Source organism: Myotis nattereri (genome assembly GCF_964212035.1).
Source record: "Myotis nattereri genome assembly, chromosome: 6".
NCBI lineage: Eukaryota > Metazoa > Chordata > Mammalia > Chiroptera > Vespertilionidae > Myotis > Myotis nattereri.
Genome location: NC_138081.1, coordinates 46,504,024 through 46,531,078, shown reverse-complemented (window position 1 = coordinate 46,531,078; position 27,055 = coordinate 46,504,024). Strand labels below are relative to the sequence as shown.

Genomic DNA, 27,055 nt, shown 5'->3' with positions numbered 1-27,055 from the left:
GAAAGATTCCTGGGGCTTAGTTCAGTCCTAGGATTAAAGTATTTTGGCCACATGACAGACTGTAACAGCTCCTTTTCCCATGTGTGCAAGCAGCGCATTTACCTCAGCCCAGTTACCAGGGAAATCACCCTCTTCTTCCTGGAGTCCTGGCTTTCTCCCTCCTGCAGAGGATACCATTCCCCAGAAAATCCCACTATTCCTGCTCACCAGTGTGTCAGTGGAGGAAGAGATAGTGAAGAGGGTATTAACCATACACATCACTCCCCAGTATCTCCTTCCTCCCTGTCTCAAGAGCTCCTGGCCCCCAGCTCAGTCCACTTATGTAGACATCTGCAGTCAATCAGAATAAAAACCAATTGCAAGGAGTATGATTTGTAACTTGACCTAAGGACCAGCATTCTGTACCTCAAGTACTGCTAACACCTTACTCAAAATTAAGTTAATTTAGCTATAGCCGCAGGAATGGTTTTGGTGATGCTGAATGCCACCCTGGATGGCTGGTTACTCATTTATAATTTCTGACCATAATCTCTTCCTACACCAACCTCAGGCTGTTTCTCCCCAATCATTAAAGACTCTATTGACATCCCTGCTATGTAATAGGACTAGAAGTTTAACAAGGCAACCAGATAGTTAATTTCAGAAAAAATTATTGTCTCACATTTGTAATCCTCTCCCTTTTCAACATCTTTATATTTAACTAGAGGCCCGGTGCACAAAAATTTGTGCACTCGGGGCAGGGGGCAGGGGGTCCCTCAGCCCGGCCTGTGCCCTTTCTCAGTCTGGGACCCCTCAGGGGATGACCACCTGCTGGCTGAGGCCTGCTCCCTGGGGGATTGGGCCTAAGATGGCAACCAGACATCCCTCTGGCAGCCCTCGGGGGATGTCCACTTGCCAGCAGGGAGCAGACCTAAGGTGCAGTCAGACAGTCTTAGCGCTGCTGAGGAGGCAGGAGAGGCTCCAACTACCACCGCTGTACTGGCAGCCATCAGCCTGGCTTGTGGCTGAGCAGAGCTCCCCCATGTGGGAGCACACTGACCACCAGAGGGCAGCTCCTGCATTGAGCGTCTGCCCCCTGGTGGTCAGTGTGTGTCATAGTGACCAGTCATTCCCAGTCATTCTGCTGTTGGGGTCAGTTTGCATATTACCCTTTTACTATATAGGACAGAGGCCTGGTGCACAGGTGGGGGCTGGCTGGTTTGCCCTGAATGGTGTCCCGGATCAGGGTGGGGTCCCCACTGGGGTGCCTGGCCAGCCTGGATGAGGGGCTGAGGGCTGTTTTCAGGCAGGCCAAGCCTGCAACTGAAGCTCCCAGTCTCTCCTTTTTTTCTTTTTTATTCTGGGATTTATTTACCTTCTGTAATTGAAACTTTGTTGTGGCTCCAGCTCCAAAGCCGGCTGGCTGAAAGCAGGTAGCTGGGGTTTAGCCTCTATAATTGCAACATTGTTGCTTAGAGTGCAGCTCAGAGCCCAGCCGCAGCAGGCGGGCAACCTTGGCTTCCTCCATCACTGGAGCAAGCAAGCCTCATGTTTGCTTCAGCTGCCTTGCTGCCGGCCGCCATCTTTGTTGGCAGTTAATTTGCATATCGCCCTGATTAGCCAATGGGAAGCGTAGCGGAGGTATGGTTAATTACCATGTTTGTCTATTATTAGATAGGATGTTTAGAATTCCTAAGGGAAAAAGTCTTTTTTAATATCCTCAAAGTATCTCCATCAGAGGTAATATATTTGCCTATATTTTGTTTCCACTGGGCTACATTAAGGAAACAACAACTATAAACCTGGAGATTGGCACAGAAACATTCTTCTGCAACTTATTTGCTGTGAGAAGAAATACGCAATTAGTCGGACACTACAGCATCTACCATGCTCATTTTGGATTCAGATCAGAGAGGTGTTTTTAGGGAACTGGTAGAACCACTTAGTATCAGGGGCTAAAAAGTTGAAGCTTGTATTTTGGTGAAAACCATTAACTTAGTCTCTGCTCTCAGTAGTCTCAATAAGGCTCATGGTACACTGGGAGCCCTGCCTTTTGGAGTCTATTGCTTATGTTTAATTTTTTCCCCCCAAGCAATATGTTTAACTCGATAATTTCCACAAAATATATATGAAGTTTCTAACTATCACAATTCAGTGAAGTACAAAACATTAAATAACAGGCTGTGGGAAGAGAAGGCAGCACCAATGGTAGCACCTTCCAATCTTGGTTGGCCTAAGGGTAGGGAGTGTGGACAGATTCTTTTTAAACAGAGCCCCTCCTTTCAATGTACAAAAGAATTACTACTGATATAAAATTGAATTGCAAACAAAAGTAGACTAAAAAGAAAATACTACTCTACTTTGGGGTGGAAATGGGAGTAAAGAATGAGTCCTTCAGAGTCGGAGGGGAGAGTTGGGGGGAGGTTATGTGGCTGTGACCCCCGGTGGCCACTCAACACTGTTTCACTTTTACTTTCGGCGGTTTCAGGAAGGTCTGATTTTTCCTTTCTTCCTCTTGGTATTTGCTTCGAAGTTTGCCAAATGTCCACAAGGCCATTTTGACTTTCCTCAAGCTTTTTCTAGCCACTTCCTTTCCCATTTAACTTTCTGAACTTAAGTCTCTTCCTTTGTCACTTCCTTTCAAGCATCTCTTTGGCTTCTCTCTTCCTTTTAATTTCCAGCTCAGCAAAGTTTCACGGTCTGTTTGTATATCACTTGTTTGAACAGCTCTAGATCACCTTCCTCCAGAACTCCAAGCTCTTCTCGAACAACTGTAATGTGACTGATCCTTGGCAACAGTATGGAGAAATAACGAGGGCCTTTTGACAGATGTCATCATACGGGGCCTGGGACTTTCCACAGTCAGCCTCTTGCTGGGCTTTAGCTGCTACATGACTTCTCGGGTCCCTTTTAGCTCTAATATGCTACAAATCCTAATCTCTTTCCTCCTGGGAGAGTCAATCTTAGTAAAGAAAGTCAATCCTAGTAAGGAAAATTTTGTGATTTCACAACATATTTCAATCATGTTCAGTTTTATTTTAGTAACTACTCAGAAAGGTAAAAGGTCTGACATATTAGGTCAAAGATCACAAATGGGAAATGGTTGTCTGGTTTCAGAGCCTACAATTTGGGATTTGTGAGAACTACAAAAGGAACCTGATATTCGGCTTAGAAATTATGCTACAATTCATTGCAACATTATTTTTAGCAACTGCAATGGTCACAACCTGGTAAAAGGGAAGATCCAGGAACTTGGGTCAGGAAACTATAAGAACAGGGAAGCCAGCAGGGCAAGATTAACTCTACGAGTTCTATAAGGTCATTTCTGGTTTGTAGGTCAGTTCAACATTGCATTGCATCACTTTTATATGACACATTTCTCTCACTGTAAACTGCCTTTGTCATACTTGGTTGGTCATTTGGACCTCTTTCATGACATTAGTAATTTCTCCCCAATGACTAGGAACAATGACTCTGCCCCCACATTGTCCTGGAAAATGGAACTTTTCACTTTCAAGAAGGTCAGGTAATTTATCAGAAAACCACTTTTTGTCTTCAATAACTGAGCTGCTATATTTTTAGTACTTGATTCTATTCAGTGTCTAGCTGGCGGCTGAGTTAGACTGCCATTAAAATATAATCAGCAATGATAAATAGCAGTTTGTTTTCCTACTCTTTAACTATTAAGTCATTTTCTTTTTCTCACTTGCTTTGTTTTTCGATAGCAATGATCTGGGTTTCCCAAAAAGGAATCATCTTTAAAAAACAAGCAAGACTGGTAGAATTCTAAGTTTGCTATGAGTACATTTCTCAACATGAATTTAGTGCTGATAATGAGTCGCACAGGTATTCTCTAGAATTATAAGTCCTTTCTTTACTCGGGATAAAATAGGGCATTACGGCTAGTCTGCTCTGGGGCTTGGCCCAGGTCCAGCATACTCTTAGCAGAGATAGAGAAAGAATAAAGTGGCCGAAACCGGTTTGGCTCAGTGGATAGAGCGTTGGCCTGCGGACTGAAGGGTCCCAGGCTCAATTCTGGTCAGGGGCATGTGCCTGGGTTGCGGGCACATCCCCAGTGGGGGGTGTGCAGGAGGCAGCTGATCGATGTTTCTCTCTCATCGATGTTTCTAACTCTCTATCTCTCTCCCTTCCTCTCTGTAAAAAATCAATAAAATATATTAAAAAAAAAAAAAAAGAATAAAGTGCAATAATCTGAACAATAGATTTAATTTAAAAAAAAAAAGAATAAAGTGCAATGCAAACACTGTGTTATTAGAGAGGGAGAAAATGCTTTCTGTTTTCATCACCACCCCTCCTATCCCAGCCTAATGAACTAGATCAAATTTAAACCTGTATTTTTGAACTAGCTGTAAAAGAATGCACTAAGTCATTCTGTTTACACATCTTCATAAGGATGGAAAGACGATCAAAATTACAATTCTAAGCTGGAAGGAGGAACCTGAAAAGCATAAAGCCTAATCTAGGGGGAAGTGTCCCTAAATGGGTATGGATGCTATCACATCAGTGCTATTTGGGAAAATAGCCAGATTTTTAGCTCTTAAGAGCAACCACTCACCTCACCAGACTGTCAATGAAGCTCACAACTTTTTCTCTCAGGATTTCAAACTTGGTTTGTTTCTTTCCTGTTCTTCTTAACTCCTTCATTTCCAATAGTGACTGTGGATGGAAAGAACATAGCTTTTCTGGTGATTTGGAGAAAGAAAACCCCTCAAAGGCAGCTGATGCCCTTTGCCTAAGACAGAATATGCAAGGAAAGAATCAGATCAAAATGGGTTCTTTTTTATTTTTAAGGTCTGGAAAGAATCTTTCCTCCTAGTGTTTTGCTCCAAACACTGAGTAAATTTTCAGGGAAAGAGGAAAAGGGCAGTTAACATCGTTACTAAGTTATATGGCAGAGTGCTCACTATCCACAACTCATTACTTCATTTAAGTAAAGGACTTACAAGGAAAAGAAAAACCTCACCCTTTTCCCACACTAACAGCATAGATTTCCATGTGGTTTGCTTTTGCTTAGACTGAAATTTTATTCTACATTTATCATAACTTGGTATCATGCTATACAAAGAAGGTTCTATACTCTGGCAACCAAGATTCTAAAGTTAGAACTAGCCCTAACCGGTTTGTCTCAGTGGATAGAGCATCGGCCTGCGGACTCAAGGGTCCCAGGTTCGATTCCGGTCAAGGGCATGTACCTTGGTTGCAGGCACATCCCCAGTGGGGAGTGTGCAGCAGGCAGCTGATTGGTGTTTCTCATCGATGTTTTTAACTCTCTATCCCTCTCCCTTACTCTCTGTAAAAAATCAATAAAATATATATTTTTTAAAAAATAAATAAATAAAGTTAGAACTACCTGAAAAAGATTACAATGGGTATACTGCAGTTCAATTTCTGCTCTACATGACTATACATTTAAAAAATCAACAAAAGTATCTAAAACTAATGAGGTAGGCTCAACAGAAATACCAATAAATACATCAGATAAATAATTGGATTCTTTTTTGCAACTATGTTCCCATTTTCCCTATTGCCAGTTAATTTCCTCTCTCTCTGAGGCTACAGGAACAGTTTCCACCTATGTTCACTAGTAAATTCCAGACTGTGTACATGGAGAATGAGGCTGGCAGTGAGATAAATAGGATGTTTCATTTACAAGTAAATTACAAAATCTGCTTTGTTCCTGGGTGTGATTTTAAAAGGAAAATAGAAATATCCAGGCAGAGCTAATCTACAGTACATACTGGAAAAAAGGGAGTATCACAGAATGTCACTGGAAGGAGAAGTGACCTGACCTTCTGAAGATGATAGAGGTCTGTCTTCTGAAGCGCCTTTGACTGTGATCCAGAAGCATCTTCTTCCTCTTTGACTTCTGCTTTTAATACAAAACCAATATACAGCAACTGGGATAAATCGATTCAAGTCAGGAGAACCAACATTTCTACTATTCCAAGAGAAATACAGTTACATTTGGCAGGGGATCAAGGGTCCATCAGATAAATTATTTCTTCTAGAAGCTAAAGGTCAATAAATATTACATAACTTATGCTGCAGAGGGGTCTTGAAAAAACCAGCTACTGAATTTTTAAAATGTGACCACAATGAAAACAAAGTACAAACAAATACCCTCCTCCAAAAAAGCCAACAGCAAAAAGCGCCAAGTCTTTGTCCTGTTATAAATAGCTTCTAAAAATCAAATTTAAACTGTATTCCTTTGACTATGCCGATGATCAACAACATAAACCTACACACTGGCAAGTTTGGCCCTGATGTTCCAATGTACTATTTTTGACAAAATGCTATTAAAGTAATAAAGAGGGTGTGTAAAAGTTTTGACATAATCTATTAAAACACAAAGTGCACCTTTGCTCTTCAGCATAGGCCACAGTAAACCACATCTGGCCAGAGGTGCAGCTGTGCTTCTGGAGAGGGGAGGCTGTACACCCTCTTCCTCGTGCAAGGCAGCTGCTGGAACTGTACACTCACACGGCTCATTCGGACCAAGTCTGAGACCGGAGGCTGCAGCTAGGGAAGCGATCTTGTTCTCAAAGAATAAACTTCCTTTTAGCTATGGATTATTCTTGGTTCAAGAAAGATATAATTTAAGGTTAAAATATCTGATAAGTTCTTTGTCCCATTTCATTAACACGTAGCAGATTCTTAAAAATAAATATGACACTCTGACCTACTTAACCCTCCAAATGTAATTTTAAAACCAGACTATAATATGTAATAAGTGTGAAGGAACTGGAGATAGCATATAGTCAAATATTTCTGCTTTCCAATGTAGGGGGTTTTAATGTCACTTTATTAACAACAATGTGTCACTTTTGGAAATAGAGAAATTACAAACATTTCTTCTAGACACTAGTTTTGCTTCAACTTGTAAAATTCTTTATTCTTTACACTATTAATCATCTTAATCTCCATCCTTCCCATTAAGCTACATTACTTCATGTAGTATTAGCACATCATAGAATTTGTTCATTAGCTTATGTTATATGAACTTTAATTAAAATTATATATGCAGTTTTATTTTACAAATATCCGAATCCAATTTGGTGTGGGTTTTTTTTTGTTGTTGTTTGTTTTTATATTTTTATTGATTTCAGAGAAGAAGGGAAAGGGAGAGAGACAGAACATCAATGATGAAAGGAAATCATTGATCAGCTGCCTCCTGCACGCCTGCTACTAGGGACCAAGCCAGAACCTGGGCATGTGCCCTTGACCAGAATCAAACCCGGGACCTTTCAGTCTGCAGGCCTACGCTCTCTCCACTGAGCCAAACCAGGTAGGGCTGAGTCCAATTTTGTAAAAGATTGAAATTTACCTAATTTATCTTAAATACTCCTAAGTCTTGTACCCTATTTATGTCCTTAAAGTGGACTTCACTGTCCCAGTGACCATAATTAGGGGGCATTTAAAGTGAGAATCGGTGAGAAAAGAACAAGGAGCTGGTGATTAAGAGAGGTAGGTACTGGTCTGGGTGCTAGCTGGCTGTGGGATTTTGAGCAAGTTCCTTTCTCCTCTGAGCTTTAGTTCTGTATTGAGGCTGGACTCAATGATATCCACAATTACCAATTACAGCCCTTTTGAAACATGGCTAGGCTCATGCCCACCCACAACCTGGAGGGAACCCACCCCTTAGTCTTATGGGGTACTTCCTCCTTTTGCCTGTTCCTGCCACTTGCTCTTTCACCTTCCATTAACTAAGCATTCCTCCGGTGCCTAACACTGCAGCAGGGAGACGGGGAGGGGTATCAGCAAAAGTGGTTTCCTAAATCCAAAGGCTTTACAAGACAAAGGAACACTTGCCAAACAGGAAGGATTACTATGGACATTACAAGTAAAATATTTCCACTAATCCATGTCCAATCTATGTGCTTATACATTATCCACCAAGCTGTCTCTTTCCCCCAAGCTCCATTAAAATTTTCCTGAATAGGGGAAATGCTTTACCAAGAGAATTCCATACTTTGGTGCTAGAGAGAGAGCAGAAGAGCCCATGAGAATTAATGATCAGCACCAATCTGTGGTGCCCACAAGAACAAGAAGTCCTGGAGCATGAGAGAACAGAACATGGGTACTTGTACACAACCAGGTACCCCAGCATCTGGCAAATATAAATATGGTCACATGGGGGCCATGAAAATAAGGGAACTGGTAACCCTTCAACACAGAGAAATGGCAGGCTGCCTCAGTTCACTTTCACTGAAGGATTCAGGCTCTTGTAAGTCTGATTAAAGCAGACCTCATGCACTGGCAATCAGCACACCAATGAGCCTCACTGCTGTGAAAGCAGTTGAGAACTATTAATTTTTCAGGCTTCCTAATGACTTATGCAGTGTTTTTGAAATCTATAAAGGACCTGATGGAATGCTTAAGAAAAAAAAAAATCTAAAAGGAGTCCTTAATTATGATGCCCTGCTAATCTTATCAATCTTAATATTTTTGTCCCTCCCCCACCTTTTTTTTTTTTAAAGGTAAGTCCTCCAAATTATCCATCTGCACAAAGAATGTTTCTATTTTTCGCCCATTTGATGTTTTTCATTGCTTAAACCAAAGTTGGAAGATAACCATTTGACCTGTTTGTAATTATCAATATATAATATTCTGAGGCTTGGTATACTGACTAAACATGAACTACTTTATGCCTTCATCTCTCAATATATCTGAACATGGGGTTTTCCATGTCATTTTAGCTACATGATTTTCATAGCCAGTAAAATTGGCAGGATATCATCTTCTCACCATCCAGGCTCTGAAGCTGGGCCAGGAGCTCCTCTATCCTCTTTGCTGTGCTGCCAAGCTGCTTTTCAGAAGAGGACTTTAAAACGCTGAAACACTTCTGAAGGATGGTCATCAGTTCATCCTTTGCCAACATTCTAGAACAGAATCAGTGACAGGAGATGTAATCTAACTGGAACATTAATGAGGTTAAAAAATATTGTCTACATATGAAATGATTCTGATCAGAAGAAGATGGTATAAATTCTTCATTAGTAGCTACCAACATTTGTTGGAGAGATTTTCCTCAATATGTATGACATTCAGAAATATTCAGAAGAGTTCTCATGATGAAGCTCAGCTTAGAAAGCTTACAAACATGTGGGTTCAAAGTCTGGCTCTGGCACTTACCATGTCTGCAATATAGAACAAATTACCAAACACCCCTGATCCTTGGTTTCCCTGTCTGTAAAATGAAACAGGGACTTACCTATTTCACAGCTTAGAATGGAGGCTTAAAAACTAATGAGAAGATGTATTTGAAGACTCTAACACAGTGATTGCCATACAGTAAGCATTGAAGGTTTCCCTTCACTTCAGATATAAATGTAAATATGAGACAAGAAATGTTTGCTGAGGAAATAACACTTATGCTAAAAGAAAGCTTGCTTGGAAGGACCAGAAGAGTATCACAATAATTTCTCTAATTACTATTTTAGCTATGCTTTATATCTTTTATGGGCATTATAAACATCAGTCAGGAAATCCACTTAACTTTGAGTAACATGGGAAATTCTGCTTGTTTTGTAACAAGCGGAAGAGTTGTGTAACTCATTTAAGGCCATCTTGGAAATCTTTGTTAGAAATGGAGAAAGAACACAGATATTCTCAAATTAAGATCCTGTTCTCAGAGCCATTACTTATAGGATCTCTCCACTAAGATCATATTCAGTAACAGAATGAAATGGAATCAAGTTAATATTAGTAATGTTAAGCGCTATGACATAAGTATACAAGCTATTCTCAGCAAACAGTCCTAAATTATGAAGACTACAATGATTAAAACTTCTTATATTAATCATGAAGAAACAATCAGACAAATTCAGAATGTATGCTATTCTGCAAGATAATTCTCTTATGTTTGACAATTTTCATAATAAAAAATGGGGAAAAATACTAATATTACTAAGTTAGGGGGAAAATACAAATCTAACTAGATTATGACTACTGAAAAAATTAACCTGGTTACTTCAACTAAAATTTAGATGCCGACTGAAAAACAAAAAAATATCATACAACCAAACCAATATATATAGAAACTGGTAGGGGTGGACAAAAGGCAAACTTTTCCTGATTTTAAGAAAACATGTAAAATCTTCTCTTCTGCCCTGGTCAGTGTAACTCAGTTGGTAGGAGAATCCTCCCATCCACCAAAGAGTCCAGGGTTCGATTCCTGGCCAGGGCACACACCTGGGTTTTGGATTACATCCCCCCAGTTTGGGGTGCGTACAGAAAGCAACCAATTTAAGTTTCTTTCTTTCTCTCCCCCACATCCCTCTAAAAATCCATGAAAATATATCCTCAGGTGAGGTTTAAAAAAAAAAAGTGATGAGCTATGTTAAATGCTGATAATAGTTTAAAAATACAAATGCACACGGAGATTAGACCATTACATTTAGGTACAAGAAGGTCACTGTTGACCTTGATCAAGGTAGTTGTGCAAAAAACAAGTAAGTTAAAGAGAGAATGGGAGGAGAGGAATTGAAGATAGTGTGACAATGCTTTCGAATTTTGGTGGATTCCATCCAGCACATTGCCTTCAAAGAAATAGAATAAAACTGAAAAGAAAATATTTGAATTTAAAAGTATAAAAGCCATCACACTAGATTACTTTGAAGAGAAAGGAAAAAACACATCTAGGATAGATGATATTAATGTGGAAAATGAGCTATTTATCTTTAACCAACTTGATTAAGTGATTATATCACCATCAAGTAAATGGTTCAAAAAAGGCTTGTCATACTTAGTGTGTTAAAAGTTTTATAGGTTGCCCATAAAAAATGTTTCCTTAAATGAGACAGAAAGAGAATCCTTTAGCAATCATTAAAAGCAATCATCCTGCAGGGCAATGGAGTGTTCTGCTTCATTGTGCAGAATAATATCTGGTTAAGTACTGATTATATAAACGTCTGATTGAGAACAGACTATAAGGAGAAACTAGTCAATCCACGGCTAATGCAAAGATCTGAATAATGAGCTCGCAGGTTTTCAACACACCATTATAAAACTGCTTTGAAAAATATTCAAAAATGTAAACCTGAAAATATATCAATGAAGACAAGAAGAAAAAACAAAAATGCTTACCAAAAAAACCTACAAACATTTAGAGATTATCTTCTTCAAAGACAACACAACAAAGCAATCGTATATGATCATGACAAGTGAAATAAAATATGCATAATTCCTCCTAAGCCTCGCTATTTCATCTTAGATGCCACTTCTCCAAGAAACTGCTCAACTTCCAAATGAAAGTTAACTGTACAGTCTATTAGTTCCTCACCCATCACAGCCCTTATTACTCTGTATTTAATTGCCTATCTACTTGTCTACCTTAATCTCTCACTTGAGCAAAATTCAATGTAGGTAAAAACAAGGGTCATCTTTGCCATCAGTGGCTCAACATATCAAGCACAAAAAACTACAAAAGTATAATGCTAAATTCACAAGAAAAAATAAGTTGTCAAACTAAGTTTGATTAGCTATTTCTCCATTTTATTTCTTAGCTACCTCTTCATTTTACTAGCAGAAAAGTAGTAGTGGGCATTCACTTTAATAAAAAAAAACTTAAAATACAAATTCAGATTTTTTTTCTGTTTATTGATATAAAAAAACCATGGCTCACTATTAGCAATTAAACACTTTTTTCCAGTTTTGGACTAAGAGATCAATTTGAGATCAATGGCCCAAAGCCATGCACTTCTCTATAATTAAGACTTATCTTTTCCTTTAATGGCTTCATTTCTTCCTCAATTTCTTTTTTAATTGACTTGAAAGAGAGGAAGAGGGTAGAGAGAGAGAGAAACACTGATGTGAGAAACATCGATCAGCTGCCTCTTGCACATTGCCCGACTGGGAACCGAACCTGCCACCTGGGTATGTGCCCTAATTGGGAATTGAACCCACCGCCTTTTGGTGTATGGGGCAATGCTCCAACCAACTGAACCACCTGACAAGGGCTCCTATTCCCTTATTTTCTAGAACAGTGTTCCTCAAAGTGGTTCCTGGACCATATGTCCAAATGTGGTGGAGTGCTTGTTAAATTCAAGTTGCTGCTGACCACAACACTGAGGTTCCCAATAATAAGATTCAGAATTCTGGGGGAGAGGGCATAAATTTACACATTTAATATACCTCAGCTGATTCTTATGAACACTAAAGCCTGAAAAGCATTACTCTAAAAACATTACTCTCAACATATTTTGCTGTAAAATGAACTTCAACAGTTCAGTAGTTTGTCTGACTTTACCACAAGCCTACAAATAATTGTGGAGGACCCACTGTGATGCAAATTCAGAACTGGCAATCCCTGCTCTAAACGTAAGAAATTAGATGTTAATAGTGCAAGCTCATGTATCTCCTGCATGGATAAATCTAGATCAGTGATGGCGAGCCTTTTGAGCTTGGCGTGTCAGCATTTTGAAAAACCCTAACTTAACTCTGGTGCCGTGTCACATACAGAAATTTTTTGCTATTTGCAACCATAGTAAAACAAAGATTTATATTTTTGATATTTATTTTATATATTTAAATGCCATTTAACAAAGAAAAATCAACCAAAAAAAATGAGTTCGCGTGTCACCTCTGACACGCGTGTCATAGGTTCACCATCACTGGCCTAGACCATCCAAAGTTAGATTACTGCTATTTAGGGAGCATCTCACAGACTGCAGAACTGTCATTTTCATCACTAGACCTTTAAATATCATCTAAAGATGATCTGCAAAGTCAGAAAACAACGCATTATTTAGATTCCAAATCTCTAGTCTCTTTGAAGTAAGCTAAAGTGATCAAATGTTTTTTGAGTCATGTTTTTTCAACTCAATGAAAGCTGAGCTATATATTACTGTTTAACTCAGAAGCCTTCCTCAGAAATTAGAATAATTTCTTTCAGTATAAAGTAAATTCCTTCAGCTATCAAATCAACTTCAACTTGCAAATCTGTTTCTGCAACAAACTCATAAAGTTACACTCAGGATAAGCAGACTATACACTATGGCTTCTTTTATTTATGTCTGCAGCCTGTGCCAAGATGACTAGTGTCAGGACATGATGGGGAGGAGGGGTGGGGATGTTGAGTCCCCTGAAACTTGCTCAGCTGGCTCATTTTTAAATACATTTTTATTGGTTTTTTTTACAGAGAGGAAGGGAGAGGGATAGAGAGTCAGAAACATCGATGAGAGAGAAACACCGATCAGCTGCCTCCTGCACACTCCCAGCTGGGGATGTGCCCGTAACCAAGGCACATGCCCTTGACCGGAAATGCCCATATACATTTCCTTTTATACCACCTTTCAAATAATTAAAGCAGGATTAAAAAACAGACTGAACTTTCAAAATTCAGATTTAAATTCCAGCTCTGCTAACTGCAAAAAAGTCACTCAATGTTTCTGGCTTTGGTTTCCTTATTTGGAATAAAATGGAGTAAGTATGGATGAGTAAATCTCAATTGATGGGGTAGGGGGCAGAATAAATTCCCTAAAAAGGGGCATACTTTTCATTATCCCAATTTAAGAATCGTTGCCATAGCAATCCATCGCTCCCAATGTGAGGGCACAGTACTCTTCAGGCCCAGCTGATCCATCACCTTCCTCTAAGTTGAGGACTGTGACTTAGATCAATCTTATTATGAAGCAAGGTTTTTAGAATTACCTACATCTGAAAAATTCTTGATCTAGTATTTAGTTTCTAGATGGCTGTTGAGAGAGTCTCTCCAACAGGAAGGTAAATTTTTCATCTTAAGGTCTTTCATAGCTGACCAGGAAAAGCCAGTGTACTCCCTAGCTCACTGCAGAGATGGCATCATTTTTACCACTTCCTGTTCCCAAATGGCATTTTTTTTTTAAATATATTTTATTGATTTTTTACAGAGAGGAAGGGAGAGAGATAGAGAGCTAGAAACATCGATGATAGAGAAACATCGATCAGCTGCCTCCTGCACATCTCCTACTGGGGATGTGCCCACAACCCAGGTACATGCCCTTGACCGGAATTGAATCTGGGACCTTTCAGTCCGCAGGCCGACGCTCTATCCACTGAGCCAAACCGGTTTTGGCCCAAATGGCATTTTAACTTAAATATGTCCTTATATAATTGGATGTAGTTGAGCAAAAAATTAACCAATTCATATCCTGTATGTGGTCTTCATGCTCCAAGAGTTGACTCAGAGAGGAGAAGTATGGAAAACATGCAGAACCATGTACTCATATCAAATTATGACATATTATTACGGTATACTTGCATGCTCCCCACACACACATCAATGTCTGTTGCATAGATTTTTAAAATAACTGTGATATAAAATCCTGTAGATCTTTTCCTAAAAAATCATTGCCAAGACCAATGTCAAGAAGCTTATTTACCGATTATGTTTTCTTCCGGTTTTATGGTTTCAGGTCTCACATTCAAGTCTTTAATCCATTTTGAGTTGATTTTGTGAAGTATAAGATAGTGGTCTGGCCTCATTCTTTCACATGTATCTGTCCAATTTTCCCAACACCATTTATTGAAGACTCTTCTTCCCTCATTGTATTTTCTTGGATCTTTTGTCATTAATTGCCCAAATATGTGTGGGTTTATTTCTATTATGTTCCATTGATCTATCTGTTTGTTTTTATGACAATACCATTCTGTTTTTGATTACTACAGTTTTGTAATATAGTTTGAAATCATGAAGCATGATGTCTCCACCTACATTCTTCTTTAAGATTGTTTTGGTTACTAGGGGTCTTTTATGATTCCACAAAAGAACTTTTTCAGTTGGTTAGATCATTGTCTTGATACACCAAGGTTGTGGGTTCAATCCCAAGTTAGGGCACATACAAGAGTCAACCAATGAATGCATAAGTAGAACAAATCGATATTTCTTATTCTCTTCCTTCCTCTCTCAAATCAATAAAAACATTTTTTAAAAAGAATTAAGTACTTTTTAAGGGTCACGAAATATTTCATCAAGTAGATCTATGGTTATTTTAGCATGTCACTTTCCAGATAACAGGGATTTTTTAAGAGAAGATACTTGAGATGTTACTAGAATATGGTTCTAACAGTACCTTAGTTTTTCTTTCCAAAGTAACATTCAATTATAATTTTATTCTTAATTTCTTTCATCATTTGAATTGTTTGAAGACAGATGATAAGAATGTCTAGTTTCCTAAATTCAGATGATTCCTAATTAGAATGCCAAACTGACAAGTGTCTCTGACTTCCTGTCTATGTCTAATCTGCACAAAGGGGAAAAGAAATCCAGTCCAGGTTCCCAGATTCCTTCCCTTTTGTAGTGCCCACTCTTGCTGGTCCTTTCTGTAGCTGCTTTATTTGCTCTTAGTGCCTTTTACATTCCTATGTTTCTGACCTCAGCTTAGCAAAATGACTAAAACTTTGCTTTCTATTGTTTATGCTTTATGAAACCTCCAAATCCATAAGTACAACAGCTTCAAAGTGAAGCCTGGATTAGAACCTGGTTCCATTAACAGTTAAGAGAATCTGGAAAATCACTAAAACACTATCTGTGCTTCAGTTTTCTCAGCTTTAAAGTGTGGCTAATAGTATACTAGTAATACTTGAGTACTGAACTGGAAAATGTATTGAAAGTACATAATGCAGTGCCTGGCACCCTACAAGCCTTCACACAGAGTGGTTATTATTCATGTTTCCCTACCCTAGTTTGGAATTGCTATTCATGATCCTTGACTTGTACCCCAAGACTACACGCCAAGGGAGATACAGAAGGAAAAGAACAAGTCCTTCCCTGACAAAGGAATCTATGAGTTTGGAAATACCAACCTGGAGAAGGAAGACAATCGCTAATCATGAAGGTTTAAGAGGAAATCTAGCAAGAATCAATTGGGTGTTTGAGATAGGTATGTTAACTTGAATAGAAAACAAAAGAAGTCTCAGAAATATTTCAGTAGAAGTATATAAATACATAGAAATCTCTTACTGGCATTTAAAAAAATAAAATACAGCTTTTCAGTAGCAACCTAGTTTCCATGGGGAGTTATTTTTCCAAATAGCATAAAATTAGTTTCCCATCTTAAACTGCACCTGCTAGATCCTAAACATTTGTATTATTAAGTCTCTGGACTTAAAGTGCTGTCAATGTGAATTTTCCTCCTACTGTGCCCATCTGTTCTTTTCTTGTGGGCCCAGAGGAAGCCAGAGCTTAATAAATATTCAGTTTTCAGACATCTTTATATTTTCATATACGCATTTATATCCACTGAGGAAAATTACAAGACTGTGTGCAGAAACTTAACTCACACTTGATTTTCCTTTTCTCATTGTCCAAGTGGTCACTATTTTTATGGAAGACTAAAGAGTCACCATACATATAAAGCTAAGGAAAACAAATGATTATAACTTTAAAAGATGCATTTGTCAAGGATGGTAACTGACCTTTGATAATAGTAACTCCACAATATACCTTACTTATTCATGTCATATTAGACAAATAATTTATGAATTATCCCATGTTGATGTGAACAGGGCCAGCGCAGGTGGGGAAAAGCATCACGGCCACTGCCTACTCATGGCTGCTCCTCAGCGCGGTCAGCAGGGACCTCCTTCACAGGATGCATCTCCCCTAGTGATGCTGCTCCGCCACTCAAGCAGCGAGGGGCCATGGTGAGCTCGCTTTCCATGACTACCTTCCCTGCCCCGATGTCAAGCTGGCTCCATGAGAACTATCCACACCTACTCGTGTAGTGTTACTATTTGACTTGTTTTACTTTAAAAATCACACTTAAAAACAAAGTAACACCAACAAAGAAATGGACGGTTGCTACATTAAAAACACTGTAAGCTACAAACATAAATTCAAGATAGATAGAAATATTAGACACACACGGCTACTTATAAAACTACTTGGCAGGCAGAGGTCTGGAGGAAGATGTTACATATTGGCAAGCTTAGAGCAGACTAAAAAAAACTACCTCAGCAGCTGCAAGGCCGATGCATACTCCTCTGAATCCCATATGTTCTTTTCTAAACATGTGCAGTACAGCTCTCTGATCTGTAAGTGAATAGCACACTTATGAGGAACCGAAAGTGATGTACTAAAATGGCATACTACTAGTTTGACAAAATCCACATAAATAGTCAAAAAATTAGGGTTATTAAAAACAACCATTTTCTTTAGACGACAGCAAAACTGGCATATATCACATGGATCAGTCTTTATAAGAACTTCATTTGCATACAAGGAAAATGAAACTATATTGGAATTGGCTGTTAATCACTGGTCACTTTGCAACACAAAAATCATGAAAATGATAATGTGATTAATAAAAAAAGGCTTAATGGCAGCAATCATTTTATAAACAAGTCATTTTTAAAAAATATTTTTATTCATTTCAGAGGGGAAGGGAGAGGGAGAGTTAGAAACAGCAATGATGAGAATCATTGATGGGCTGCCTCCCACTGGGGATCGAGCCTGCAACTTAAGCATGTGTCCCCACCTGGAATCAAACCTGGAACCCTTCAGTCTGCAGGTCAACACTCCATCCACTGAGCCAAACCAGCCAGAGCAACAAGTCATTTTTTACATATTTATTGTCTAAACAATTGAGTTAGGTGCAAACTTTTAAGAATACAAAATTCTTCCATTAAAATCCTACAGATGGTTCATGGGTTTATATGACACAAAGGCCGGCAGAGGATAATTTTGCAGGGAGAAGTACTAGTTCCCTTTTAGTTCTTAGTATAATGCAAGGTTAACCATTAAGCATTCTTAAACAGAATTTTTCCATTTCCCTAAGGTGGAGGGTCACCTTTGTTTAAATGATGGAAAGTGTTAAACAGAGAAAGCTGAAATGCCTTAGCACAAATACATTGTAGAGGAAGCAACATCAATAGGATTGATGTGGTCGTTTCTAGTTGTGGCCATCAGAGTAAAAAATATTGTTTCAATTACCAGTAATGGGTACAGCTGGAATGGATTTAGATTGTGCACTCACTGCAAGATTTGGATCCATTTCAAATTCTGATGTTTGAATGTTACCGAAATCAAAGCAAGAAACTACCAATATTCTGACTTCACAGATTCCAAATGTGGAAATTTTGGTTACCTGTCGACCCAATGGGTACTTGGGAAGAGAAGAAGTGAACTGATGAAGACATCTCAAAGCCAGAAAATAATTTGTATGGTACACATGCAGGCTTTCTAGTAATGATTGTGTCTCCTCCTAAAAAAATCACAGAATACATATGTAAGTCAGTAATTTAAAAAATACAACAATAAATCTACTTAATGGATATATATAATTTCAGAAAAACTGAAAAGAAATGATTCAGAATAACAAATTATCCTTCTCAATTCTGAGAATTTATAATGTATACAAAATCCAGACTAAAGGCTGGGTATTTTTTATTTAGTATAAAGTCTACTTTACACACACCAAAATTAATACTGTGATTTAATCTCCTATCTACAGCACTGCCACAAATACAAGTGTGGCCCCCTCCAAGATACATGTGTGAAAAATAGCATCTTAACTAGCCAGTGTGGCTCAGTGACTGAACACGAACCAAGAGGTCACAATTCGATTCCTGGTCAGAGCACATGCCTAAGTCATGGGCTCGATCCCCAGTAAGAGGCACGCAAAGGGCAGTCCATTGATGATTCTCTCTCATCTTTGATGTTTCCATCTCTCTCTCCTTCTCCCTCATCTCTCTGAAATCAATATTAAGAAAAACAAACACGAAAGAGAGCACCTTGTTGGATGCCTGCCTGTGCCAGGCACCTAGTGTGTGCCAGAGCAAAGTAGGCCCATTACCCTCTACCTCACTGGCATCAGAAGAGTGAGATGACCAGTAATTAACAGTTACTGAGGCCCCACTTACGATGTATGCTTTTCTTTTTCTTTTTCTTTTTTTTAAATATATTTTATTGATTTTTTACAGAGAGGAAGGGAGAGAGATAGACAGTTAGAAACATCGATGAGAGAGAAACATTGACCAGCTGCCTCCTGCACATCTCCTACTGGGGATGTGCCCGCAACCCAGGTACATGCCCCTGACCAGAATCGAACCTGGGACCTTTCAGTCCGCAGGCCGACGCTCTATCCACTGAGCCAAACCGGTTTCGGCAATGTATGCTTTTCTTAAAGCACAGCTAGAGCTGTGTTAGAAAGGGAAGAAACATCACAGGTGATTCTGCCTTTTGTTGAGATTCTCGAATATGTATAGGTTTTTCTTTCACTTCACCAATTAAGAAAAAAATAATGAAAAAGAGAAATCTAAAGCCAACAAGCTTTATAATTTAGAATTCGGTATGATATGAAAGATAGTGTGTTAAGAAACCGAAAGGATGACTAATCTTGCAGATCAATTTCAAAAGGTTTTTTTTTTCTAGGGGGGAAGGGAGGTTGAGGAGAAGGAGCATTGTTTTTTAAAACCTTCTGAAGTAGCTTAGAAATGATTTTAAAACACTGCATCCTAGCAAGAGCTTTTCAGGCCTCATATTTTCATGACTGCTTACTTCTGTAACATTTTCTTAACAGGATTATGATTTGCTTTTCAGATTTCTTTTCTTTTCTGAGAAGTCAAATAAAGGACTTTAACTACTGGCCTGTCTTTTTTCGGTAATATCTTGCAGATACCCATTAATTTTAGTAGTCAACCATGCAGAAAAGAACACTTCAGGTATCAATAAATTCAAACAAATCTAAAAAGCAGCAAATCTGAGATATTTTCCTAAACTCTAAATCACTTAGAAATCAATTCCTTGTTTCAGCAATCTATGGATTAGCCCCTAGGCCAGTGATGGCAAACCTTTTGAGCTCGGCGTGTCAGCATTTTGAAAAACCCTAACTTAACTCTGGTGCCATGTCACATATAGAAATTTTTTGATATTTGCAACCACAGTAAAACAAAGACTTATAGTTTTGATATTTATTTTATATATTTAAATGCCATTTAACAAAGAGAAATCAACTAAAAAAATGAGTTCACGTGTCACCTCTGACACGCGTGTCATAGGTTCGCCATCACTGCCCTAGGCTCTAGGGCAAATAAAAAAAAAAACCCTGAAAGCCTAGGGCAAATTAAAAAAAAAAAAAAAGCCTTTAATATCAAAATATTTTTCTCCCCAGTATTTGAATTAGTTGGTTATTCAAAAATCTAGGTCTGCTATCATCATCAGTACACCAGTACATCAGTGCAAATAGTACTTTAACCACCAACTGGGAGAGCATATTTTAATTCTATGTTTACTGTCAACCAGCAATTTTTGCTGCAAGAATTTTTAAAACCGGTAATACCTGACTATTTAATCAGCAACACTGATCTCTTTCCCCTTAGATTGTCAAATAACAAGAATGACAACAGCCAACACAACAATAGCCATCCAGCGTGAATGAATCAAAATCATACCTATTTTATTGTCAGGTCAGCAAAAAATGTATTTTTTGGTGTCCTACAGAATGTTAGTAATTAGTTTATGTGCCATGAGATAAAAAAAAAAAAAGATTGAATATCGCTGCTGTAAACTGTAACACAGGAATTGCATAAAGGCAACAATTGCTTCCCTTGATGAATGCTTAAATAGCTTTTAAACAGGGGAAGCATTCCATAGAAAAAGGAATCTATTACTGAATAAAGTCATACTTTATGCTACTTGCACTACCCATTACTTTTACTCTGTGGAGTAACTATATATACAAATAACTGAGTGGTACAGTGGAACTGAGTAACATCTTTCCGGAATTGACTTGTATGAGAGAAAAGAATACTGTACACGGCATGGGCAGCATTGCACTCAGGAACTGTGCCCTGGAGTGTGAGGTGTTTGAAAACCCCATTTCAGATTTCTCAAACACTGATAAAGAACCCTGGGCACCTGCTCCTCAGCTCACACTAACTCTTCAACAAAGTGTTACAGAAAGTTGTGGGCTTTGACATCAGGCCTGGAAATTAATGCCAGATCTTCCATTTGCTAACTGTGACACTTTAGATAGGCAACTTACTTAATCACTTTGTGACTCCCCCATCAATACAAAGGGATGTAAAAACATCTGTCTTATGTGGTGGCTGTGACTCACAGTGAGGCAACGCATAAAAACTAATTGGGAAAAGCTATTAATATTCCCCCATTTCCCCCAAACATTTGCTCATGGAAAGGAAAGTAATTTTTCATTATTTAAAAAACCTTTTCAGTATTTCAAGGCCTAGTGTTTTTTATGATCAGATAATGATGACAACTATGCAAATAAGATGAGGCCACAGTCTTATATTTCAGGCACAAGCAAGTATAGTAAATTTGAAGGTTCTTTTGACTTCTCAATTTTTCATGAGATACAGTTTCCTAAATGAAAGTTTTAAAGTTGAGAAGAAAAAAAAGGAGGTTTAATTACTAAAGCAACACTATGGGGCAAAAAACACTGTAAAAGTATATCCAGTCTCCTGCTATTTCATCTAAAACCTATAGTTGCCTAACTAATAATAACTAATAATTTATCTATCTTCAATGAAACCTATACATTAAAAGAAAATTATAATGAGGAATTTAAATGACTTAACCAGCCAGGAAAAATTATTACTAATCTATTTAATGAACAAATTCATAGCATTCCAGAGCCAAAAGAAACTCTAAAGGTTATTTGATTAAACTTCTTTTAAGGGTCTGAAAGCTATGAGTCATCAGAAGTTTCAGTTAGTGATAGCTGTGTAAGCTTATTCTGCTTAAACTTACTAGAACTTGATTGTTAATTGTCAGAGTATACTCTTTAGCCATTGTACCCAGTTGCACTGTACAATTATTCAAGGGACAGACTATTCAGAAATAAGAAAATGCACAGAATCTTTTAGTCTTTCATCAGCTGCAAATGGTCTAATGTCCCACCTTAGTTTAAACTTCCTAGTTAATTTTATGCAAATGTACATGGTTTAGTCAGCAGAATTTTTTAATTTAAAAATGCACTCTCAAAAAGCCCAGTCCTTAAGTTTATAAAATACACAGTTGGGATATAGGTTTTTTGTTGTTTGTTTTTTAAACCTTAACTGCAATTTTTGTGTGTATGTGTGTTTTTTAATTCTTTATTGTTTAAAGTATTACATAAGTCTCCTTTTCCCCCCAATGACCTCTCCCCGGCTGCCCCCACCCCCCAGCACATGCCCTCACTCCCCTACTGTCCATGTCCATTGGTTATGCTCATATGCATGCATACAAGTCCTTTGGTTGATCTCTTACCCCCTCACCCCTGCCTTCCCTCATAGATTGGACAGTCTGTCTGATATGAGATACAGTTTTAAGACAATATTTAGTAAACACAAAGTCCATAATTTCAAGGGAGTTGAAGGTTTTTTTTAACACCTTGAGTCCAGTCAGAGGATAATGAAAGTGAATCATTTGTTCAGATTTGGATTTCACATATTAGTATAATACTTAAAATAAGGTAAGGGAAAGATAAATAACATAGGGAGTCAATCTAGTTCTGTGGTTCTCAAGAATGGTCTCTAGCATTACCTGGAACCCTGCTGGAAATACAGAGCTATAATGAGAACCCCTGGGGATGGAGACCAGAAATCTCCTTTAACAATCTCTCCAAGTGATTCTGATCTGATAACCATTGGTTTAGTTCATTAGCGTAAAGAGGAAAGTAGATTTTTAGGGCAGAAAGAGCCCAGACATAAAGAGTATACATTTTTTGGAATATACTTTGAGGTATATGTCTTAGAAATCTTAGTTTAGAAACTAGGTACAAAAACAAACACTAAGCCCAACTAATGATTCTCATTATTGATGTTTCTATCTCTCTCCCTCTCTGAAATCAATAAAAGAATATTTAAAAAAATAAAAATAAAAATAAACTCTAAGCATAGGAATGTCTATATAACTATGTAATCTATATGATTATGTAAAATATTTTATATATAATCTATATATATAAAAGTCCAGCGACCGCTACAGCGGGAGGACTGGACGACCAGAATAACCGGTCGCTATGATGCGCATTAACCACCAGGGGGCAGACGCTCAACACAGGAGCTGTCCCCCTGGTGGTCAGTGCGCTCCCACAGCTGGAGCTCCACTCAGCCGGATGCAGGGCTCACGGCTGGGGAGTGCAGCGCCAGTGGCGGGAGCCTCTCCTGCCTCCGCGGCAGCGTTCAGGAGCGGTGAGCAAGCAGTTAAGGAGCGAGGGGTCCCGGATTGCAAGAGGGTGCAGGCCAGGCTGAGGGACATCCTCCCCTCCCCCAGCCCCACCCCTGAGCACAAATTTCATGCATTGGGCCTCTAGTATTTATATATAGTATATAAAACAGTATAGTATATAAAACTATGTATTCATATGAGATCTTAATTTTTATAATAGTAAAAATAGTAACAATATGATTTACATTTACAAAAGTTTTAGTTATATTTGTTTTTAACTTTCACTTGCTGAGCAGACTTTGATTATCACTAAACCTATAAGAAAATTCTACTAGGAATTATTATCTGATTATTTAGATAAGGAAATAGAGGCTTAAATAGGGTAAGTGATTTTCTTATGTACACATGGTTCTTGAGTAGCTGAAGATAAAATGTAAGATTTCTGAGTTTAAGATAAGGATCTTTCCCTACATCACGCAGTACCATATTTTAATGTGAAATTTTTTCCAATTTTTAAAACTGTAGCAAAATACACATGAAGTTGAATTATATTGTATTTAAAAACAAAATTATAAAAAGAAAAAAGCATTATAAGAATAAAATATTCAAAGATACTTTCACTCTACACTATTCAAATCAACAGACACACTAATTTTTCATAGACCTCTTCTGTCCTTGGAATTCAGCAGGTAGCCTGTAGATAACTTTTTCAGGCTAAGGGTATAAATCTTTATGCTCCTTCATATTCTATGTAAGTCTCAAAAAATATGCCTCTAAATGAAAAAACATAAAATCCTAAAATGAATTCGGGAAAGATAAGAAGCAGGCTGATGAGTGCAACAAGAACAAGTACAGTAGAAATAAATGCTTAGAAAGTACACAAAAAATTACTGAAAAGCAGAGATAAATATCAGGCTATTTCTATAAGAGACTAGCCTAGACATTCTCTCCCTTTGTAACTCAATGGTTAAAGGTACTCTAAAAATCTATTCCTGGCTTTTAAAAATAAACTCTCGAAAGAAAGTTCTAGCAGGAAATGCACTTGGCAACAAGCTCACTTAGCAGAGAGCTAATCTATGTGATCTTAAAAGACTTTAGTAAACATGCACACATCCTTTTCCAGTGGCTCTTAAATTTCCTCTCTACCAAAATAACCTGCATTAGGGTTTGAGGACTTTCTGTACTGCTTTAGAAAGGTTACAGAAATTATGAAAACGATTCTTAAACTCAATCTAGAAGTAATTTTATATTAAGGCCCAGTGTGGATTCTGCATTTAAAATGATGTTTAATAGCTTAGCTGGTGTAGCTCAGAGGTTGAGCTTTGACCCAGGAACCAAGAATTAGCTGGTTCAATTCCTGGTCAGGGTGCATGCCCAGGTTGTAGGCTTGATCCCCAGTAGTGGGTGTGCAAGAGGCAGCCGATCAATAATGTTTCTCTTTCATGGATGTTTCTATCTATCCCTCTCCTTTCATCTCTCTCTAAAAAAATAAAGAACATATTTTTAAAAAGTAATCCTATATAATAAAAGCCTAATATGCTAAGTGTCCGGTTGTCCAGTCAGCCGTTCAACCAATCAAAGCGTAATATACTAATGATATGCTAAGGCTGCTCAACCACTTGCTATGACGTGCACTGATTACCAGGGGGCAGACACTTTGACCGGTAGGTTAGCTTGCTGCTGGGGTCCGGCTGATCGGGACTGAGTGACACAGGCCAGACACACCCTGGAGCCCTCCCGCAGTCCCTCACCGGCTGGCCAATCTCCTGTGTCCCTCCCTGGCCCTGACTGTGAACTGGTGGGGGTCCCTCGGCCTGCCCTACACCCTCTAGCAATCCGGCACCACTCGGGGGATATCGGAGAGCCGGTTTCTGCCTGATTCAACGCAGGAGCTGCCCCCTGGTGGTCAGTGTGTTCCTGAAGGGGGAGTACTGCTCAGCCTGAAGCTGGGCTCACACCTAGAGAGCACAGCAGCGGTGGTGAGAGCCTCTCCTGCCTCCTCAGTAGCGCTAAGGATGTCTGACGATTGGCTTAGGCCCACTCCCCAGGGGTAGCAGGCCTAAGCCATCAGTCAGACATCCCCTGAGGGCTCCCGGACTGTGAGAGGGCACAGGACTAAGGGACCCCCCCCCCCCCGTGAGTGCACGAATCTCGTGCACCAGGCCTCTAGTCTATATCTATTTATCTATATAAAGAGCCAGGGTCCGTAACAACCAAGGTTCGACCAAACACCAGAAGTCAGTGCTGGGTTGCCATGGCGACCCAGCACTGACTGCCAAGGGGGCTGTGGATCAGGCCCAGAGAGAGGCCTGCAGAGAGAGAGGCAGGGTCTGATTCCCAGCCTCCATGGAAGCTGTTGATCAGCCGTTGCCTCTCTCTCTCCCGGCTTCGCCAGCAGCCATGCCTCTCTTTCTCTCTGGGCCTCCTCGAGGGCTGCTGATCAGCCCCACCTCTTTGATCAGGCCCAGAGATAGGCCCGGAGATGCTGACTGGCACAGAAATGTACCAATCAGAACCAAATCTGGGTGAAATGCCAGGAGCCAATGGCTGCCTAGGAGGCAGAGCTTCTGACGCTGACCGGCATAGAAACTGACCAATCAGAACCTAGTCTGGGTGAACTGTGAAGGCAGAACCTAAGGTGGGGGCTGAGGAGGGGTTTTAAGGGCAACAACTGTTTGGTGTAAGGTGTAAGAAAGCAGTTCAATTTTTTCATGACTGGTTTGGTAGTATGATGCTTATGGCTGGCTATCAGTCCGTAAGGATTATGTGTTTTTGTCTGTCCAGAGCATCTCCTCCTGCTGAAAAGGGCAATCGTATCCTATATAATCTATCTATACTACTAAAAGGGTAATATGCTAATTAGACCGGGTCGACTGGCCATCTTCCGGACGTCCAACTTCCTTCCAGACAAAGCCATTGTGGTGAGGGCCGAGGCAGAGGCAGTTAGGAGCGATCAGGCCAACAGGGGAGGGCAGCTGGGGGTGAGATCAGGCTGGGAGGGGAGGGCAGTTGGGGGCGAGATCAGGCCAGTAGGGGCGATGAGGCAGGCAGAGGCAATTAGGGGTGATCAGGCCAGCAGGGGAGGGCACTTGGGGGCAAGATCAGGCCGGCAGGGGAGGGCAGTTAGGGGTGATCAGGCAGGCAGAGGCAGGTAGGGGCCATCAGGCAGGCAAGCAGGTGAGCGGTTAGAAGCCAGCAGTCCCAGATTGCAAGAGGGATGCCCCCAATTGGAGATGGTGCAGGCTAGGCTGAGGGAAGCCCCCTGTGCACGAATTTCGTGCACCAGGCCCCTAGTATATATATATATATAAAGGCCTAAGCAACCATTATGAGCAGTTGACTGGTCGACCAGTTGCTATGACGTGTACTGACCACCAGGGGGCAGATGCTCAATGCAGGAGCTGCCCCCTGATGGTGAGTGCGCTCCCATAGCAGGAGCGCGCTCAGCCAGAAGCTGGGCTCACAGCTGGTGAGAGCAGCTGTGGCGGTGGGAGCCTCTCCCACCTCCGCAGTAGCACTACCGAGCGGTGGCAGCAGGCACAGCAGGGCCGGGATGAGTGGAGCGGTGCCCGCCCCAGCTCGGGATCCTTCCGGGCCGCCTGCCACTTTGCACACTGCGACATCCCCCGAGGGGTCCGGGATTATAAGAGGGCACAGGCCAGGCTGAGGGACCCCACCGGTGCACAAATCCATGCACTGGGCCTCTAGTGTTTAATAAAAGCCATCCTCTATTGTAATGTTGTATGTCAATTGTACCTCAAGAAAACCATTCTTAATAATTTTTTAGATTTTACAAAAAGGAGGTAAATTAGTATTTAGAACTATACAGAACATATGCCCTCTGGGGACTAACATTCTTTTATCCAAAATCTGAAAATAATACATAATAGCAAAACTCACACATAGCACCAGAGCTTAACTTCAATCTCATCTTAATTTTATTACAATTTTCTAACAACTTTTTCC

At 39.6% G+C, this 27,055-nt stretch overlaps 1 protein-coding gene across 2 annotated transcripts in view; it reads right to left on the bottom strand.

The window, feature by feature from the left end:
• ORC3 (origin recognition complex subunit 3) overlaps positions 1–27,055 on the bottom strand; it is a 56,810-nt gene that overhangs the window by 5,587 nt on the left and 24,168 nt on the right. Inside the window, exons 12-16 of one of the 2 annotated variants that reach the window (XM_081094409.1) lie at positions 18,066–18,182; positions 16,932–17,011; positions 8,746–8,879; positions 5,790–5,869; positions 4,556–4,656 (exon numbers count right to left, since the gene is read on the bottom strand). In XM_081094409.1, the coding sequence (XP_080950535.1) occupies positions 4,556–4,656; positions 5,790–5,869; positions 8,746–8,879; positions 16,932–17,011; positions 18,066–18,182 (512 nt within the window). The remainder of the gene's footprint in view (positions 1–4,555; positions 4,657–5,789; positions 5,870–8,745; positions 8,880–16,931; positions 17,012–18,065; positions 18,183–27,055) is intronic. The other variant, XM_081094410.1, reaches the window with a different exon arrangement.